General features: G+C 40.1%; 1 protein-coding gene across 4 annotated transcripts in view; it reads right to left on the bottom strand.

Annotated features, from left to right (window-relative positions):
- Positions 1–1864: 1864 nt before the first annotated feature.
- Positions 1865–20065, bottom strand: part of PPHLN1 (periphilin 1) — a 141235-nt gene continuing 123034 nt past the window's right edge. For all 4 annotated transcript variants that reach the window (XM_056117890.1, XM_056117891.1, XM_056117893.1 and 1 more), the window contains one exon: positions 1865–4035. In XM_056117890.1, coding sequence (XP_055973865.1) covers positions 3841–4035 — 195 coding nt within the window. In that variant the 3' untranslated portion in view covers positions 1865–3840. The remainder of the gene's footprint in view (positions 4036–20065) is intronic.

Genomic DNA, 20065 nt, shown 5'->3' with positions numbered 1-20065 from the left:
TTCTCCCATCTCCTCAGACCTCCTTTCATCTTTTTTCCCATTTCTCTGTCCTTTTTTTCATCTTCCCTCCCTTCCAGTTATCCATTTGCAGCAGACATTAGATTTGTTGTAGTTTATTATGTCTCTTATGTTCTTCAATGTTTTATTTAAATAAATTCTTTTCACAATGAGGGAAAAAACCCTTAAAACCTTACACAATTTTAGCACTAATGGTCTAGCATTAAAAGACCATTAATCTATGACAGCAGAGTTCAAAAAATAAACATGCTGAAGTATAAGGTTATCACTACTGCCATACAGTTGTGCATGACACCTCAGTATTTTCATCCAATGATGAAATACAACATGAACACAATAGAATGGAAAAATCTTTTATGTAATCAATCCCCTTTATCCCAAGATCAATTACTACTATGGCAATGTGAGACTGGCCATGTTTGAAAATTATCCTCAATAATATTCAGGAGTTACTCCTGGAAGTGCTGGATGACCATATGGGATGCCAGGGATTGAACCCGGTTGGCTGTCTGTGCAAGGCAATTGCCCTCTCACTGCATTATTGCTTCGACCCTGTGTGTTCCTCTTTCATCCAGAAGTTTAACCCATGTGGCCGTGGAGGGCTTTTTTAGTGCTCTCCTTCTGTATTGTGGCTCTGCAACACATCAGACTGAGTTGAGAAGGGAAGAAAGAAAGCATGAGAGAAATTCCATTCACTGTACTGACCTGGAAAGCATGACTTCCAGTCAGGTTCTACAAGAGAACGTGATCATTTGATGACACTTACTTACAAAGTCGACACTGAGACTACAGTCCCAATTAGACTGTCATAACTCCATTTCAAATTCATTAACATTAAAAATGGTGACTGGTTTCTCCTCAATACCTTAACTATTAGGTAATTTAAGGTATTGACTACCACTTCCCTATTCAAAAAATATCACTGAATTGGATAACAATTATGTTCTCAAGAGAGATGTGTACATGCATAACCCAAAAACCTTGGTCTGGCAAACAGTGATAGCCTTTCACTACTTAGTAGCTCCAAGTGTCAGCCTAGGCAGAGGGACAATTGTAAAGCTACCTGGATATCAGACTGCCCTGCCTGTAACCCCTATTATCAGGATGACCAGACCACCATCTCCAAGGCTAGTGCCAAGATATTACAAAGAACTCGGAAATGAAATGAAATCACCATATAGAAAAGTCAGTAATGAGCTGGTTCAGGAATGGGAACCACCAAAGTGCTGTGAGAAATCAACATATTTAACACAAATAAATACAAATACTTTCAATGTCATTCTTCAGTAGGAAAGGGCAAACTACATTCAAAATCCTTCATAGACTGCTCACCTTAACTCTCTTACATTTGTCACTTACAGTCCTCTTCAGTCAGCTGAAGCCTTCCTGCACCAATCCCTCCTCCTGAACTTGCAGTTCTTGATGTGTTCTTTCTATTCCTCCAAGACTAGGGGTCAAATGTTCCTTCCTTTGTGACGTATCAACAAATAGGAATACCTACACTATTCTGAATTGTGCTAGGAGTCATGGGCACAAAGATAACACAGTTCCTTCCCTCAGAGTGACTACAGCCATTAAATTTTTAATCTATGATTCTCTGAAACTCAAATTCATACTTACAATTACTGAGCACTACTCTGGGCTCAATCTTATCTCATTTAACTGCTTCTTAGCTATCAATACTCCTGATAAAACCAAAGTTTCTGAAGTCTTAAACTTCTATACTATTTAGTGGACCAGAATGCTAAGGAGTAATTCGCAAACAGTAAAAAAACAATAATAATAATAAAAGTAAAAAAAATTCATCAAAAGATTCTAGGCCTGTTAATAAGAAAAAACAGTCTTTTAAAACTGGTTGCTTTATTTTGTACTTTCAAAATTCACAAATATCATTACAATAACTGTTTCCCCTGTTGATCATCAAGGCTTTATGGAAAGACAATGAAAAGCTTATCATATCAATTTGGGCATACTCAAAAAGAACAGATAATTTACAAACAAACTTCTTTAATCAAGAACATGTTGTTAAATACAAACTCTGATAACACATCTGAGTTGATTCTCAAATTAGACTCTGAAGGTATTTTTTTAAAAAAATTACAAAACAATTTAACACTGACAACTCTACAGAATAATGGTGACGACAAGCTATAAACAATGTTAAATATTGAATATAATTTGTGGGAAAGGAAGATGAAAAAGTTATCTGTTAAATATTTAAATCCATTAGTGAGTAAAACTTTAGTAAAATGAATTTCAACCAATCAGTTCTTTTGCCTGAATGGTAGTGCATTATTTTTTTTCCCCCCAAACTTGTGACAACTGGACTAAAGGTACTAAATCCTGGAAGTGGAATATTTAAGATAAAGAAAAAATATACATGAGCATGGAAGAAACATAATCAGTACTTGTTTTTTCCCTAAAGAGGGTAACAAAATTAATTTTAATAGAGGAAAATCAGAGATGACAGGTGGAGTTTAGTTTTGGCTTATATATAAGATCTAATAAGTGAAAAAAAATCAAGATGGTCTCAAAAAAGAATTTCCACTGTTGATATAATTTATCTACTCTGGTGTAGCTCTTTAAGTACTATCAATAGAGGTTACTCAAAGTAACACCATGATTCAAGTGGAAAAAAAAATGGAAAGATGGGGAGGGTAATGAAATTGGGTAGGCATAACATGATTTTGAAGGTTTACTAATGCCACAAAATTATTTATTTTGGACAAATGCACTGGGAAGTTAGAAGTGATCAGGAAGTGAGTGGGAGTGGAATATACTAATCATCCCAGCTGTAGATGACTTCCCATGAGGGATGTTTAGAGAGACTGCTTATTAAGGTAGTTGTGCTCCGCTTACTCCCTGCTTTACTTATTTCTTTCAAGAAACCTTTTCAAGGACTATAGTAGATGCTATACTACTAGAGATTAACAAAGGCATAATCTGTAAATAGTTTAATCACTGAAGAATTTTCAATCATCTTTCTTGAGTTTAGAGATACAAGCTATGGAAAAATTAAATTCCCTTATTCCCTCATCTCTAATTTTTCACTTCAATTACATTTTTTGAAAAAGGTATCTCAACTATAAAAGACTTCATCTTTCATCTCAGAGTGCTCGTTCTCTTAGTAATGTATATGATGTTACTTAAGATTCATGCATGAGTCAAAAGTTTTAGGATTATTTTAATAGAAGACAACTGGGTTGATGGAAAATAGTAACTTTACATAAGGTGTCTTCTAGAGACCTAGGTGCTCTATTTTCTAACAGTGAGAATCATTCTCAACCCAAATATTATCTAACAAAGTATCCAGTCTATTTGGAGAGTATACTTAAGATTTTAAAAGACACAAAACCTAAGATAAGTGAACAAAAGTAAAAAAAAAAATCATAATTCAGAATTCTAACATTTTACAAAGTATGATTGACTATGAAATGCAGAAAGACTATAAATGTTTAAATGGAATGATCTCTTACCTATAAATTTAGGTGACTAAATAAATGATCTTATACCAAGGAAGACTGCAGAACATGAGTAGAGACAGAAAACTATTCTCCTGAACTCCTTTTTCAAAGCTTAAAAAACTAACTGAACCATCATTTTAGCAGGAAAGGGCAGTTAAGTATGTATTAGAAGGATCTCTATGTAGATTTTAAAAAAGCTAATTAAAATATTTTAAACAGGCTATTTTAGATGTTTATTTGATATTGGAAATGTGGTCAACTATCATAAAGCATATCTCTTCATCACAAAAATTCCATATATTAGGGATTTACAGAATGGGGTGGAGGAACCTAAAAACTTTTTTCCTAAGCAAGTAATCTAAAACGGCTCTCCAAAATCCTGACTAGAGGTGTCATACTCTGCAATAAAATGCTTGAGTTCTTCAACACAGCGCTCACCTATTTCATGCAAATTCTGTCTCAGTGCAAACTGTATAGACTTTTCTAATGAAGGGTCTTTTTCAATTAGCATTTTCACAACCATTCCGAAAGTTTCACAATCTTGTCGGTATACCTAGAAAGGGGAAATACAATGTGGTTAGCTAACAATGAAAATAATTAAACGCTGAGATGATTTAGTCGGCAGAATTATGATGATGAAGACTAAAAGGAAGACATACATATTAAAGATGAAACTCAGCCCCGAGTACTTATTAATATTTCTGACAAAGGCTGTTTTACACAACTACCTTTGAGATTTACTAATAATTTGAATGAGGAGGGGAAAAAATTATATAGCACATTACTGAAAGTAGAAATCAGGCATGGCATCTGTCAGCATCTGACAATCTACTGAAAGAACTTCAGACCAGAGATAACAAGAACAGGCTATTAATAGATAAGACAGAACAATAACTTTATTCATTTACCTGCTCGAGAGGAAAAAAATATATCTGAGCCCTAACTTCATATTACTTGAATCATAATCAGATTTGTGACAAATTCAAACTTCTGTTTAGCATACAACAATCAAGATCGAAAGTGTCTACCAACAGAAAACTTTGAGGGGAAGGGGACAGGAGATGGCCCTGAAGGACTGCCAGGTATGGCCCTGGTGGACACGCTGCACAAGCACAAAGCACTGAAATTCTCTGGCCTGAATGGCCACACACATGTGGCCCCTGAATCCAGAGAACACTGAGAAGCCCCTGAAATATTTAACTATAGCTACCAAGGCAGAGTTAAGATCAAAACAAGATGTTATACACATATATTTGTGTGTGCATGCATCTGTGTATAAGCACACAAGTGTATATATAAGTACCCATACATATATAGTGCACACACATACATATATAGTGCACACTAATTAGAAATTGCCATTTAATTAATGGCAATTAGAAATCCCTTCTCATTAAAAACTGCTGTTTACACCACACTGAATTTCAATTCCTTAAATTGTAGTCACAAATGCATTTTAGGGGGTGGATAGTACAGAGGTTAAAATGACTGCCTTACATGAGGCTGACCCAGAAGTCCATCCCTAGCACTCCATGCCCAGGGGTGCCTCATGGAGCAACTCCCAAGCACAGAGGTGGGAACAGCTCTCCTGAGCACTCACTTCTGGGCACAGCACAGATATCAAAAACAAAAGACAAAGCAAAACCATCCTCAAGCCCCAAAGAAATAGAAGTTTAAATTCTTCGGATAACACAGAAACTGTATCACTGCCATCCTGTTGTTGATCGATTGCCTCGAGCAGGCCCCAGTAACGTCTCCTTCGACCTAGCCCTGAGATTTTAAAAAGTGCCACATTCAAGGCACTTTCAGGGTCAGGAGAATGAGACCCATCATTGTTACTGGTTTTTCACATATTGAATACGCCACAGGGAGTTTGCCAGACTCTCCCATGCGGGCAGAATACTTTTGGTAGACTGCCAGAAACTAAAATATATAAAAATTAGTTTTCTTCTACATCTCAGCACCAATAAACACATTTTTCTAAAAATAGTGATTATAATTTACTCATTTTTGCCATTAAGTTTATTTATTCCAGTTTATCTTAAGGTATAGCACAGCGGGTAGGGCGTTTGCCTTACAAGCGGCCAACATGGCCGACCCGAGTTCGATTTCTCCGCCCCTCTCGGAGAGCCCGGCAAGCTACCGAGAGTATCTCGCCCGCACGGCAGAGCCTGGCAAGCTCCCCGTGATGTATTCAATATGCCAAACACAGTAACAACAAAGTCTCCAATGGAGACGTTACTGGGCCCGCTCGAGCAAATCTTAAGGTTTACAGGACCCAGAATAATCAATTTTAAAAAAACCATACACCACATACATGATACATGTAATAGATAAGGCAATATGGTTCATTAGCTGGCCTAACAAATAAACAGTCAAGCCAATACAGTTTTCATTGGGGAACGTCAGACCCATGATATTTCATAGCCTCAGTGGAGGTAAATTCCTTACCAAACCAGTCAGTCCACATAATAACAGCATTCTAACACCAACCACAGGCCACAGCAGACAACTTTGTGGGTGGCCTAACTTTTATAGGCTTTATAACAGATGTACAAGATGAGGATAATGTTACACTGTCAATTAACCTGCAAATTCTTTAATGTAAATCTGCTGTTTTACCTGAACTGTATTTCCTCACTCAGCATATTTATATAACACAAATGTGATACAGATTTGGGTACCAAAAGTAAAAATCATATTAAAATATGTACATACTTTTAAGCTGGAAACTGTCATTTTGGAAATACGATGACAAACACACTGAATATTTTTTAATTTTAAGTGCTTTTTTGTCTTCATTTGAAACAGTTTTCTACAATAACAATGAAAAACTGCCCAGACAATGTAATTCTCTGTCTCAGGGTGGACTTCCTAAAAAGTGACTGCTTAAAACACACTAGCTGGACATCAGACAGGAAATAGCTTTTTACTAAAGGAAGAACCTCACCCTCTAACATTTTATAAATAAAATTCACAACTGTCAGAATCTTTTTAAAATCTGTTCCACAATAAGCCCAATCCCAAACAGGAAGGGTGCGGTTATCTGCAGGACAGTCTGTTTGCTTATGCTCCATAGCTGGAAATGCATTAACAATCTTCAGATTTGATAGTTTCAGGCCACACAAGGAGATTTCTACTGGTGTTGCTTTTTACCCAGATTGGTCCTCAATAAAATGGAAAACAGGTTAGTGGGTGGAGTTCACATAAGCTGCATGGAAATGTAGTTAAATTTGCCAGCATAATGAAACACTATCCAAAATGTGGTTTCACATAGTCCTTTATTATAGGAGCCTGTGTTAACAGTTAAATTCTCATGAAGTACTTCTAAGAGTAAAGGAATATGCAATAAAAATACCAAGGCTTGGGCTGTATCTCACAGGAAAACTAGTAAGATCTGAGAACTCTGGGGTCTTCTCAGATTGCAGGTGGACAGATTCCCCTCCATCCCTGTGCTAAAAAGACCATCAGCCCTGCCCACACCATAGAAATGGCTCGAATCCACAACTGAGCCTCATCAAACCACCACACTAACAAATCTTTCCAGCTCCTGTGGCTGCACGACACCTCCAAATTTTATAGTACAGCAAATTTGATGGGAAAGTTGCGTAGAAGACAACCAAGCTTAGTGAGTAGAAATAACACTGAAGGCTCAACCAGCACCAATCACCACAGTAAATACTCAGAAAATGACTTTAGTGACACCACTGTGAGATGTAACAATGATCACGAATAGCTTTATATCGATCTATTTTTCTGATAATTCCTTATTTTAACAAGTGATGTAAATTTATATTGTGCCAGCTAAGAAGGCAGGCTTTGAGCGGTAGATAGGAAGTGTCAGTTTGTACAACCAAAATGAGTAGTGCAGCAAAGTGTGTGACACTAAAACAAACATGTGTGACCCCAGAAAGCCAGCACGCAGGTGCTATCCAGGCATCCCAGTTATAGCTCTGCTCTACAAAGGGAATTATTACTGCAAGAACAAGTTTTCAACAAATTTTCCAATATAAAGTAGACCATTTTGTGTGTGGTGTGCTAAGAGGGTAGGCTTGAGAACACTGGTGCTAGGACTGGTGTCAGAACACTGGATGCCTATATTATGAAAACGTTTGTAAATCAGAATGTGTAAATAAAGTTTAACAGGGAGGAAAAACAAAAACCAACACCAGAGACAATACAGCAGGTATGGCTCATGCCTTGCATATGGCTGACTAAGGCTCAATCTCTGGCACCACTGCCAGGAATGATGACTAAGCAGGGCCAGAAGTAAGCCCTTGAGCAATACAGAGAATGGTACCCAAATAAACAAAAAGTAGCACAGATCTTTAATTATGATGTCCAGTAACTGAAAGAAGAGTATCTGCCCAAATGAATTCTTCAGTGGCAAGTCTACCTGAAACTGCGTGCCACCACAGTGCCCACATCCAACAGTTGCCTACATTTTACTCATACACTGGCCCTGCTCCACCAATTCCCAACTGACCGTCCCAGAAGATGCACGTCAAGCAGCTAACGTTTAAGAAACTACCAAGCCCTGGAAAGCCCACAGGAGATGAACAGGTCAAACACCCACACCCTCCTACAACCAAGCAAAGGGCACAGCTACACCAGTTCACAAATATTCTCTGCAGAGATGCAAATCTACAAATACTTGCAGGTACTTAGTGAGCCGACACACTTATGGTGGTGTTTGCAAGGTCAGGGTGGGTAGCTGTGCCTCAACAGTCCCTAGAATTCTGAAAGCCCAGGCAGCCATGCTCATCTTCAGTCACCACGACAAGAACTCACTTACCAGCCCTGCTCCAACAATTCCTGCCTAAATCTCCCAGGAAACGCACACCGAGCCAGCTAGAGTTATGGGATCGCTGGTCCCCACAAATGAAAACTGCAGAGCATCAAGGGGAGGCAGGCGGGTGGAATTCCAACACCAATCCCATTACCATTGCACTTTCCCACCACCATATTTAGAATGCTTCCACCCAACCCCCAAAGCCTGCCCCCAAAGCAGGGCCTAAGTAATTTATTTTGTATTGTCTGTTTATGAATAGTCCGCTAAAAATAATCCCAAAGTTTCCTTACAGGAAAGCGTGTGAAGATTGTTATATTTCACCCTGGAGCCATTAAGCCCTTGTCTTGGTACAACAGTGGTGTAGAGTATGAGATCTCCCTCCAGAAATTTTAAACTTTTAAGTACAATGATACAGCTGAGGTTAATTTAATTTAATTTTTTAATTGGATGATGACTTTGGGTCCCGGGTCCCGAGGCAACTCTGCAGTGTGTTGCTCTCGTGTTGCACTCTTTTGAAGATTTATTTGTGAGTGTCTGGATCATGGCTGTTAATGAGCTTACATGGTGCCAGAGGCAGTTCGTGGGCCTGACTGCCAGGCTATGGGAAGCATAGAGGGATGTGGGGAGGTCGCCCATTCCTGAGATTTTAAGTCACAAGTCCTGAATACCTGGGATTTTCAGCAAATTCACCCAAGGATGAGGATGGTCTGAGCTGTGAAATTCCTGCCATGCCCAGTTCCCACCACCACCGCCATGTGACTCACTGGCCCAGACCCTACAGCCTGAAGTCTTTGGACTGTTCAGCTGCATATGTGGGTGTGCAACCCCTCCTAACAAAACAAATAGCTTAATAAATTCTTAGACAATGACTTGACATTCCTACAATCAGAAACAACTTGTACATAAATCAATTGCAAAATGCTACTGATTTTAATATTGCAGCTTTGCCTACTGATTTTAATACTGCAGCTTTGTTATCCAATCACTATTAATTCTAGAATTGTTTCCATAGTTGTGTTTTTTCCCCCTACATTAATATAAATTTTAAGGAGGTATGGCCGCCAACAAGTCAACCTGTACCTGTGGGGCAAGTGCATCAGCAGCCTGATGGTGCCTTCAGGCTTCATGACACCCCCAAATTGCTGCTGTACCTTAGGCCGGACCCCGACAACTTGGGACCACGTTTACCAAGAAATTAAATAGCCAAAAGTTAGGTATGTGGGAGTCATGCCCAAAAACCACCTCCGGTTCAGCTATACAAGCTCATTTGTTGGCCTTATTTCAGAGACACATAGATAAAACTCAGAAGAAAGCAAAAGCCATAGTTAATCTCAGACCTGTGCATGGCTGAACAGACTGGGGTAAATCAGAGAGGGGCAGGTAGGCCTGTGCCTGCCCAAGCAGAGCACCCAACAGCCACTTGCTTCCACAATCCAAAATCGCCACCATACCCCACTCCCTGCCGGCCTGTCTCCAACATCTCAGGACGGACCTCACCAAGATAAAATCTGTTGAAAATTCCAGTATGTGGGCTTTATGACTGAAATCTCCAGGCTTTCACAGATTGGGGTGAGCTACCCCCTCCCACTTCCCAATACACATGGAAGCACTGGCAGTCACCCCCAAAAACAAACTCCAGCACCACCCTGTAAACTCTATTACTGGCCTTGCTTCAGAGACCCATAAATAAATCTCGAAAGAGATCAAAAGCCAGAGACACAGCTGTGATTCCCAGAAGATACCACAGAGCCAGAGATCTCTCCAGACCCCATACCAAGCCAATTTCACCAGCAGCACACCAGATGGAGCATTGCAGTCTCCCAGGTACATGGGTTCCAAGATTAAATCTCCATGCCACATGGCAGCAGAGGCACTGGGTTGTCCCTCCCAAGCTGTCCCTCCTCACCCATTCATCAGCTTAGCTGTCACACCCACAATGTACCTCCGGGTACCATCTTAGCACACCAACAGCCCTGGTCCAGAGACACCGCAGCAAATCCTAAAAGACACCACAGAGCCGGAGATCTCACCAGGCCCCATAATGAGCCAATTTCACTGGGGCACCCCAGATGGCCCAAGTACAGTCTTCCCGCCTACTTCAGAAGGAATTCCCGTGACCAAGAGATTCCACAAGCAAGGCCAGGTGGGTGCCACGTGGCTGCATCGATGCTTACTCTACTTCCAGACCATCTCCCTCATGCCGCCTCAGCTGCTATCCTGAAAAACTGTGACTATTTCTTCTACTTTAGCCCCAGGGTCTGATGGCAAACTGCAGCAGCTCCAGAAATGAGGCTATGACCAAAGATGCTCAGAATCCCACAGCCAGAGCCCTGGATTGGGGCTCAGCCCAGTCTATGCCCAGAACAGTTGGCAACCTGTGAAGGGGGGAACTGACTGGGGGCTTACTCTGAAGCATGAATAAATGATTTAAAGTCAAAAAATAAATTAATTTTTAAGAATAATGGGAAGAAATTGCTTACAATGATATTAAACTCCATTTAGATGTATATATCACTTTAGTCCTGGTTCCAGTGTCTATAGAAGAAAACCTAATATTTTGGCAATAGAATTGTTAGAAAAATTAGAAAAGTTTGATATGCCAAACACAGTAACAACAAAGTCTCCAATGGAGACCTTACTGGGCCCGCTCGAGCAAATCGATGATCAACGGTAGGGCCTTTACCTTTTACCTTTTAGGAGTTGTTAGAAAAATTTCATTTCAGAAAAATTATCTTTAGCATATACCTTACAGTTATCAAAAGGTACAAACTACTGAGATAGGCCACAAATTTAGATATACATGTATGTACTTACATCAGTATTTATAATTTCTATTACTATCAGGAGGTCGCCGGCCAGCTGACACAGTAAGGCAAGCATAAAAACTTAAAAAGCTGAGGAAATCAAATGAGAATCAGTAGTTTCTCTATTTTAATGCCTCACCATTCCATATCATTTCCTTTTTCTGAATTCATTTGTTTTAAGTCTTTTATATCCTCTTTTGGAAGGGTCACATCCTATTGGGAAGGGTAAACACAATGAAAACATAGCATAAAGGAGATATTTAGTTGTGAAAAACGGTAAGCGAGTAACAAGTGTTTTTATCAGAGGGCTTATTGGTTTCAAATTCTGATTACAGAGTCAATATCTTACACCCCCAACTCCAAAATGTCTAGACCCCAATCCATGAAATTGAGCACCCAACCTTACACTGTATAAGGGACTTTGCAGATTAATAATTAATAATTTTGGGATGAAAAAATTATCCAGGATAATTCAGAGAGTTAATATCTAATCCCCTAATATCTAATCCCCTGAACCCTTAAAAACAAGTGCAGGGTGCAGGGGATAGCTCCCTGGTTGAGTACCTGGGAAACTGTGAAAGCCATCCCTGCTATGGCACCACACTACATGCCAAATGTCACCCTAGATGCACTGCCATGTGATTCCCAGCACCACAAACAAGGAGTGCAATCCTTGAGACTCCACAACATAAGTGTATAAGAGTACTAAATAAAGTGTTGTGATCCTGTGTAAGGACTGTATCAAAATGTGCATGAGTATTCAACAAAAATTGTGGGACCCCTGGAAAGCCCCTCAACAAAGTATGCAAACACTGCAACCAAAGAACATGCCTCAGAACCCTGCTCCAGGCTGTCTCCTGTAGGGTAACCCAGTGGGGGGCAGATGAGCTCCCCCACATCCACCCCAACAGAGCCCCAGCAGCCGAAAACCTCCAGAACTCAATTGCCAATATGCTCACAGTCGACTTCCATAGGCTCAGACAAGCCTCATCCATGGGTGAATCTGTTGAAAAACCCAGGTATGCAGGACTTGTGACTAAAATCTCCAGGCTCACATGGACTCAGGAATGGGCGACCTCCCCGCCTCTTCGAATGTTTCCGGTAGCCTGGCAGTCAGGCCCTCAAACTGCCTCGGGCGCCATGTAAGCTCATTAACAGCCATGATCCAGACACTCACAAATAAATCTTCAGAAGAGTGCAACACGAGAGCAACACACTGCAGAGTTGCCTCCGGACCTAAAGTCTTATCCAATAAAAAAAATTAAATTAACCTCAGCTGTATCATTGTACTTAAAAGTTTAAAATTCCTAGAGGGCCCCCGGCGACCATGAGCCTCTACAAGCATAGCTCGGTTATGCAGGAACCAGGACATAAGTGGCCACGCGACATCTCCTTATATATAAAGTGATCAATGGAAAGTAAATTATCCTACGTTTCTCCCTGAAAATCAGGCTTAACTCTTTTACAAACCGCAATACCCAATAGGAAAGAGAGAACAAAAGGGAATGCCCTGCCACACAGGCAGGGTGGGATGGCGGGGATGGAGGGTGGGAGGGTTACTGGGATCCGTGGTGGTGGGAAATGGTTACTGGTGGAGGGATGGGTATTCAGAATAAATAAATAAATTTAAAACAAAGAAAAGAAAAATTAGAAGAGGCCAATGACCAAAAAAAAAAAAAAAAAGAAAGAAAGAAACAATAACTGGTTAGCTTCACTGGTTGCATTGAAGAAATACAAAATAATACAAAAGATAATATTCACTGTTAAAGTTATACCTATGCCAAAATAAATTAAATGTTTCATGGGGAAAAAAAAGATTCCTGGAGGGAGATCTCATACTCTACACCACTGATGTACCAAGACAAGGGCTTAATGGCTCCAGGGTGAAATATAACAATCTTCACACACTGTCCTCTAAAGAAACTTTTTGGGACTATTTTTAGCGGATTATTCATAACAGGTAACACAAAATAAATTATTTAGGCCCTGCTTTGGGGGCAGGCTTTGGGGATTGGAGTGGAAATATTCTAAATATGGTGGTGGGAAGGTGTAATGGTGGTAGGATTGGTGTTGGAATATTAAATGTAACAAATCATTGTGAACAACTTTATAAAAATAAAATGAAATTAAAAAAAAAAGACTGCAACCAAGTGTATGGCTCCTAGTCACCACAATAATAAAAGGGAAGGCAAGTGGAAAACGTGTGTGTGTTTTTAAAAAGCAGGAGAATCAGATGAAAGCAAATATGTCCACAGGATAAAAGGCTAAGTAATGAAATTTTAAAATGGAGGATGGATCAGCAAATCATTGAATGCACATAACCTCTAGAAACTAAGAAGAAAATAAGAAGGAAAGAACACATTCTTCTCCCAGAACTTCTGCAGGGAGTAAGCGTGCAGGCCTGGCTACAGAGGTCTGGTAATATCCATCTGGGACTTGACACATTCTTCTTAGGCTCACATGGAATATTCTGACTCATTTTGTTTTGGGAGGAAGGTATGGAAGTACTCCTGGCCCTTGTGTTCAGGAGTTACTCTTAGCGCCGCTCAACAAATGCGAAGAAAGCATGTTACCCCTTATACTATATTTCTAGTCCTCAGAACACAGTCTGTACCATAAAAATGCATTTCAGCAATTTAAAAGAACAGAAAACACACAAAGCCTGCCCTTAGACATAATGGAATGAAATAAAAATTGAACAAAAAGCCTAGAAACAACATATTTGGAGATTAAACATGTTTCTAAGCAAGAATTATTTTTAAAAACTTGCCAAAATTTAAAAATATTTTAATTAAGTGAAAATGAAATTATCAAAACTGAGATACAACAAGAACTTCCTTCTTAGAAAAAAATTTATAGCAATAACAGCTAAGTAACTAGAAAAGGAAAGTCTACAGTAGATATTTATATATTAAATACATTCTAGAAAAGAGATTAAATTACATGAGCTAAGGAACTAGGAATGCCTAAGTAGGAAGATATGTAAATAACAGAGCAGAGGACTGGAAGACAGTACAGCAAGTAAGGTATGTGTCTAACATTCAGCAACCAGGCTTCTATGACCAGAACTGCATATGATCCCCTGAGTACTATCAGGGTGATTCCTAAGTCCAGAGCCAGGGATAAACCCTGAAAAATGCCAGGCATGGCATAAAAAAAAAAGAACAAAAATAAAATATTAGAGTAAAAAATTCCCTAGAAAATAGGGAGTTAGAAAAATCAATGAAACGAGAATAATTTTTAAATGTTATCATAGGCTGATCAAGAAAAAGAAACAAATTAGCGCATCTAAACAGAAAGTTTTCAATACTACTGGTCTGATGGGAATTTAAAAAAGACAATTAAAAACAACTCTATGCTGATAATTTAGATATTTAAATGGAATGGTAAAAAGAATCTCAGATTAAAGACACAGTTTACTAAAATACAATCTCTCCAGAGAAATTGTTAGAGGGTATGATGCTTGCCTTTCATACACTGGACCAAGATTCAATCCCTGGCATGCACGCACGCGCGCGCGCGCACACACACACACACACACACACACACACACACACACACTCATCTCCCCTGGGCACTGCTAAGAATAATTTCTAAGTGCAGAGCCAGTAGAAACCCCTAAGCCAGGTGTGTCAGTAAAACAAAAATATAAAAATGAAATTCAAACAAGATAGAAACAGGTAATCTAAATAAGCCTCTACGAAAGAAATTAAAACAATTCAATTTGAGCAGCAATCCAACTTGTAGTTACTGAAACATTCAATTCAGAAGGAAGAATAGTCATCCAAAAAAGCACTAATCCCAAACATGGTGTCAGTGGTGAATTCTATAAAATATTTAAGGAAAACTGAGACCAAATCTCTACAATCAAATTTAGTAACAAGAAGCAGAAGGAAAATTCCCTAGATCTTGTGAATAGATCCTAGCTAGTATACATTTTCGAGCTAGTATGTATTTTATAGGTAGCATGTCCTTCCTAGAATTTCTACATTCAATGGAAGATTTCCTAGCTAGTATAAAGCCTATTACAAAAACTGTCAAAAAAATTACAAGGGAGAAAAATTACAAATTAACATCTCATCACAAGTGCAAAAACCAGAACAAAACAAAAAACCTTCAATATCATGGTAGTAAATACAGCAATGTATAAAAATAATTATGTACCACAATACAGTGGGAATTATTCAAGCATTCAAGAATAGCCCAACAATTGAAAATCAATTAATGCATTCTATCATCAATAAATTTAAATAACATGAACTATAACAACATGAAAAAAAAAGCACTCAACAAAATCCATCATTCAAGGCAAAAACTGAAAAGTCACAATATAGGGGAACTTTCCCAACATGGTTAAGAATATCTGACAAAGAGGGCCGAAATCTATCTCGACCAATGAAAGCAGTGAGATCAAAGAAGGAAATTATATTAAACACTGGTAAAAGGTAAAGGCCCTCCCGTTGATCGTCGATTTGCTCGAGTGGCCCCAGTAACGTCTCCATTGGAGACTTTGTTGTTACTGTGTCTGGCATATCGAATACTCTCGGTAGCTTGCCGGGCTCTCCGAGAGGGGAGGAGGAATCGAACTCGGGTCGGCCATGTTGGCCGCGTGTAAGGCGAACGCCCTACCCGCTGTGCTATAAAAATATATTAAACAGCACACTAACCCAGAGAGGGGCAGGTAAGTTCCCCTCCCCACCCCAACAGAGCCAACCCCAGCAGCTGAAGCCTCCAGAACTCAGCCGCTGCCATGATCATGGCCACTTTTCACAGGCTCAGATGAGCTTCACCTATGAGTGAATCTGCAGAAAACCCAGCTGGCAAGACTCGTGACTGAAAACTCCAGGCTTAACAGAACCGTGAACAGGTGATCTGCCCTCACCTCTCCCCTTTTCCCACCTTCAGAAGCTGCCTCTGGAGCCATATAATCTCATCGATGGCCATGATCCAGAGACTCAACAATAAATCTCTCAGGAGAGAGCACAGAATGATAATGCCACAGACATGCCACCAGACCCCACACCAGACTGTTTCATTTCGGGAAACCCGGAGGGAGGCCAGTGAGTTCCCCTCCCCACCCCAACAGAGCCAGTCCCAGAAGCATAAACCTCCAGAACTCAACTGCCACCACGATTAACAGCCGCTCTACACACGCTCAGACGAGCCTCACTCATGAGTCAATCTATTACTGGACATCTCATACTCTACACCACTATAATACCAAGAGTATCACATCACACTTGATAGGGTTTAAATTAGAAGGCAACCAATTTTAGGGGAAAATATGTAGCACTGTACCACTGTCTTCCCGTTGTTCATCAATTTGCTCGAGCAGGCCCAGTAACGTCTCCAATGTGAGACTTGTTTACTCTGTTTGGCATATCGAATACACCACGGGTAGCTTGCTAGGCTTTGCCATGCGGGCAAGATACTCTCGGTAGCTTGCCAGGCTCTCAAAGAGGGGCAGTGGAATCAAACCCAGGAGTCTGACTAGGTAAAGTATTCTTGGCCTAGTCGGCTGCGTGCAAAGCAAACAATGCACAGCAAAGCCTAGCAAGCTACCCGTAAATGTATTCAATATGCCAAACACAATAAATAAGTCTCACAATGGAGACGTAACTGGGCCTGCTCGAGCAAACTGATGAACAACGGGAGGACAGAGCTACAGTGTGCTAGCAATCCAGGGGGAAATATACTTATACAGATATATATATATGTATATAAGCACACAAGGCACAAGCTTTAGCATGTTATTAATCTCTAATAGAAGGGCTTAATGGCTCATGGATGAAATACAACAATCTTGATACACTGTCCTCTAAGAAACCTTTTTTGGATCATCTTTAGTGGATTATTCATAACAAGCAACACAAAATAAATTATTTCAGTTCTGCTTTGGGATCAGGGTATGGGGTTCAGGATGGAAACATCTGAAATATGGTGGTGGGAAGGTGTAATGATGGGATCAGTGTTTGAGTATTAAATGTAATCAAATACTGTGAACAACTTCATAAAAATAAAATTAAATTAAAAAAATATTTACAGAACACTAAATCAGACAAAACCCTCTGGGCCAAAGACAAAGGTGGTATACAGTAAAAACTGACAATGAAATAATTGCCTCACCCAAGAATATTTTACCTAGTCAGACTCCCAATTGCATCTGAAGGAACAGTACAAAACTTCACTGGTAAAAAAAAAACTCAGGAACATCACAGATTCAAAACTATCCTTAGAAGAAATAAATGGGTTACTTTAAGATAAGACATGCCCCACAGACAATCACAAACTCCTGAAGAAAGATGGTAAAAAACTTCATAACAACAATCTCTCCGTTTTTTTATAATCTTATTTTTATAAAGTAGTTCACAATATTTGATTATACTTAATATTCAAACACCAATCCCACCACCATTATACCTTTCCACCACCATATTTTGGATTTTTACATCCTGAACCCCAACCCCTGCCCAAAGCAGAACCAAAGAAAATTATTTTGTATTGTTATAAATAAACCGCTAAAAATGTTCTAAAAAACTTTCCGTAGAGGAGTGTGTGAATATTGTTGTGTTTCACCCAAAGGCCATTATGTTGTAAGGGTTGAGGCTTGTGTTATATGTGTGTGTGTGTTTGTGTGTGTGTGTGTTTATCTTTAAAAATATATTTCCCTCTAAGGTTGGTTGCCTTCTACATTAAACTCCATTAAATGTGGTGTACTACTGGAGTACGAGTGGTGTGAGGTATGAGATGTCGCACAGCCATGAATGCAGCTGCACAGTCCATGGATAGGTATACTCATGGATGCAGCTCAGCCCAAGCATGTGGAAAGTGGCCGTGAGCATAGCTGCGGTTGAATTCTGAAGTTTTCAGCTGCTGGGGCTGTGTCCCTGGGGGCGGGGAGGGGCGGGATTTTGTGACTGAGAACTCTGGGTTCAATGGAACTGGCATCACCCATATTTCGTCTCCAGCAACTCAGCATTCATGCCCATAAGCCACCTCTGGCAAACCACCCAGTCCCATGTCCTTCTCCCCTGGAAGGGGACTTAACATGACACTTGTCATAACCATGTGCCAGACCCCGCACCAGGCTGTTTCATTTGGGACATCCCAGAGGCGGGCAGGCAAGACTCCTCCCCACCCCAAGGAACCCAGCACTGGCAGCTGAAAATCTCCAGAACTCGACCGACAACATGCTCATGGCCACTCCCTACACGCTCAGGCCGACCCACACCCACAAGCGAATTCCCAGGAAACATTTATGGTTTTGATGTACAAAACTACAGACAGCATCTTTACCACCACAAATGTGCCCAAAGACTCTCCGCCATGATTTTTATGAAACCTTCTTTCAGTGTTTCTCTAGCAGATGCACCACCAGAGTGCCGGACCCCTCCACCATCATCTTTTCCCGCCCTCCCCAGCACCATCAGGTCACACACAGTTCTGCTGCTCCTATCTCACAGCTTTTCCCAATGGGGACTAGCAAATACTGTCTTATTTCCTTATACTCCACATTAAAGAGATTATCTAGTGTCTGTCTTTTACTTTTTGATTCACTCTTAGCATGACCTCCTCTAATTCCATCCATCCATGTTGCAGCAAGCTTCAAGAATTCGTCTTTTGTGTGTGTGTGTGTGTGTGTGTGTGTGTGTATAATATATACAACTACCACAATTTTATTTATCAACTCATTTATGGTTGGACACTTGGATTATTTCCATATTTTTGGCGACTGCAAATAATGCAGCAGTGTGTACAAGTGTGCATATATCATTTTGGATTAGCTGCTTGTGTTCTTGGGATAAATGCCCAGGAGAGGAACTGCAAGAGGCTAGCACTGAACTATAGCACTGTCCTCCCATTGTTCATTGATTTGCTCAAGTGGGTCCAGTAACGTCTCCATCGTGAGACGACTTCTTACTGTGTTTGGGATATCAAATATGTCACGGGTAGCTTGCCAGGCTTTACCGTGCGGGTGAGATATTCTCAGTAGCTTGCCAGGCTCTCCAAGAGGGGTGGAGGAATCAAACCCTGCTCAGCCAGGCCAACTGCGCGCAAGGCAAATGCCCTACCGCTGTGCTATCGCTCCATCCACAAGATGCTAAAGAAGCTTTATTCTTAATTTGTTTAGAAGTCTCTAGTTTTCCAAAGAGGCCAAACAAAGATGAAACATCATTCTGTATGTATCATGTCTAATGTTTTAAATGATTCCCTTAGAAAAATTTAAAATTATTTTTTTCCATATAGTTTAAGGAATGTCAATAAGAATGAAAAATAAACATAAGTAACCTTTATCCATGCTAGGGGAAAAAAAAAAAATCACCGTTCTGTAAGCTACTTATGTTGTGGTTAAAAATCATTTGATGGTTGCAAGTCTCACTTCCAATGCATGGGAAGCTAGTTCTTTAGTTTTTGTTTTTGCCAGGTATGCTCATTCTATCATCCCATTTCATTCATCATTAATATTGTGAAGTCCTGATGCCTCTTCATCCATTCTCTCCCCAACGCTCCCCCACCCCGCCCCCTTGATTTCCTTCCTTCTGTCCTTCTCTTTAAGCACTGGGGTCACGGGTGATCTAGGCATCCCTGTAGTCCATCTTCTTATCCAGTTATACTGGTGATACAGGTAAAGGGCATAGCCACATAATCCAAAATACAGACATAACAAAAATAAAAATATGAGATCTAAGCTGCAACCACTGAAACTTTATCAAGTTGACAGATGAAAATGGGGTGGGGAAGGAAAAGAGAACATTGGTGGAGGGAAGTTGATACTAGTGGTGTTGAAATAGTATATGCTTAAAATGAAGTAACTCTGTAAATTATAACTCTTTAAAAGAATTAATATTATGGGGCTGGAGTGATATGATAGTACATTGGGTATGGTGCTTGCCTTACATGCAGCAGACCAGGTTCAATGCCCAGCATCCCATGTGGTCACCTGGGCATCGCCAGGACTGATTCCTGAGTGGAGTAACCCTGACCAT

Source organism: Sorex fumeus, unplaced genomic scaffold, assembly GCF_029834395.1.
Source record: "Sorex fumeus unplaced genomic scaffold, SorFum_2.1 ptg000036l, whole genome shotgun sequence".
In the NCBI taxonomy this organism is placed as follows: Eukaryota; Metazoa; Chordata; class Mammalia; order Eulipotyphla; family Soricidae; genus Sorex; species Sorex fumeus.
Note: the sequence above shows the minus strand (reverse complement) of the source record. Positions and strands in the feature narration are given on the sequence as shown.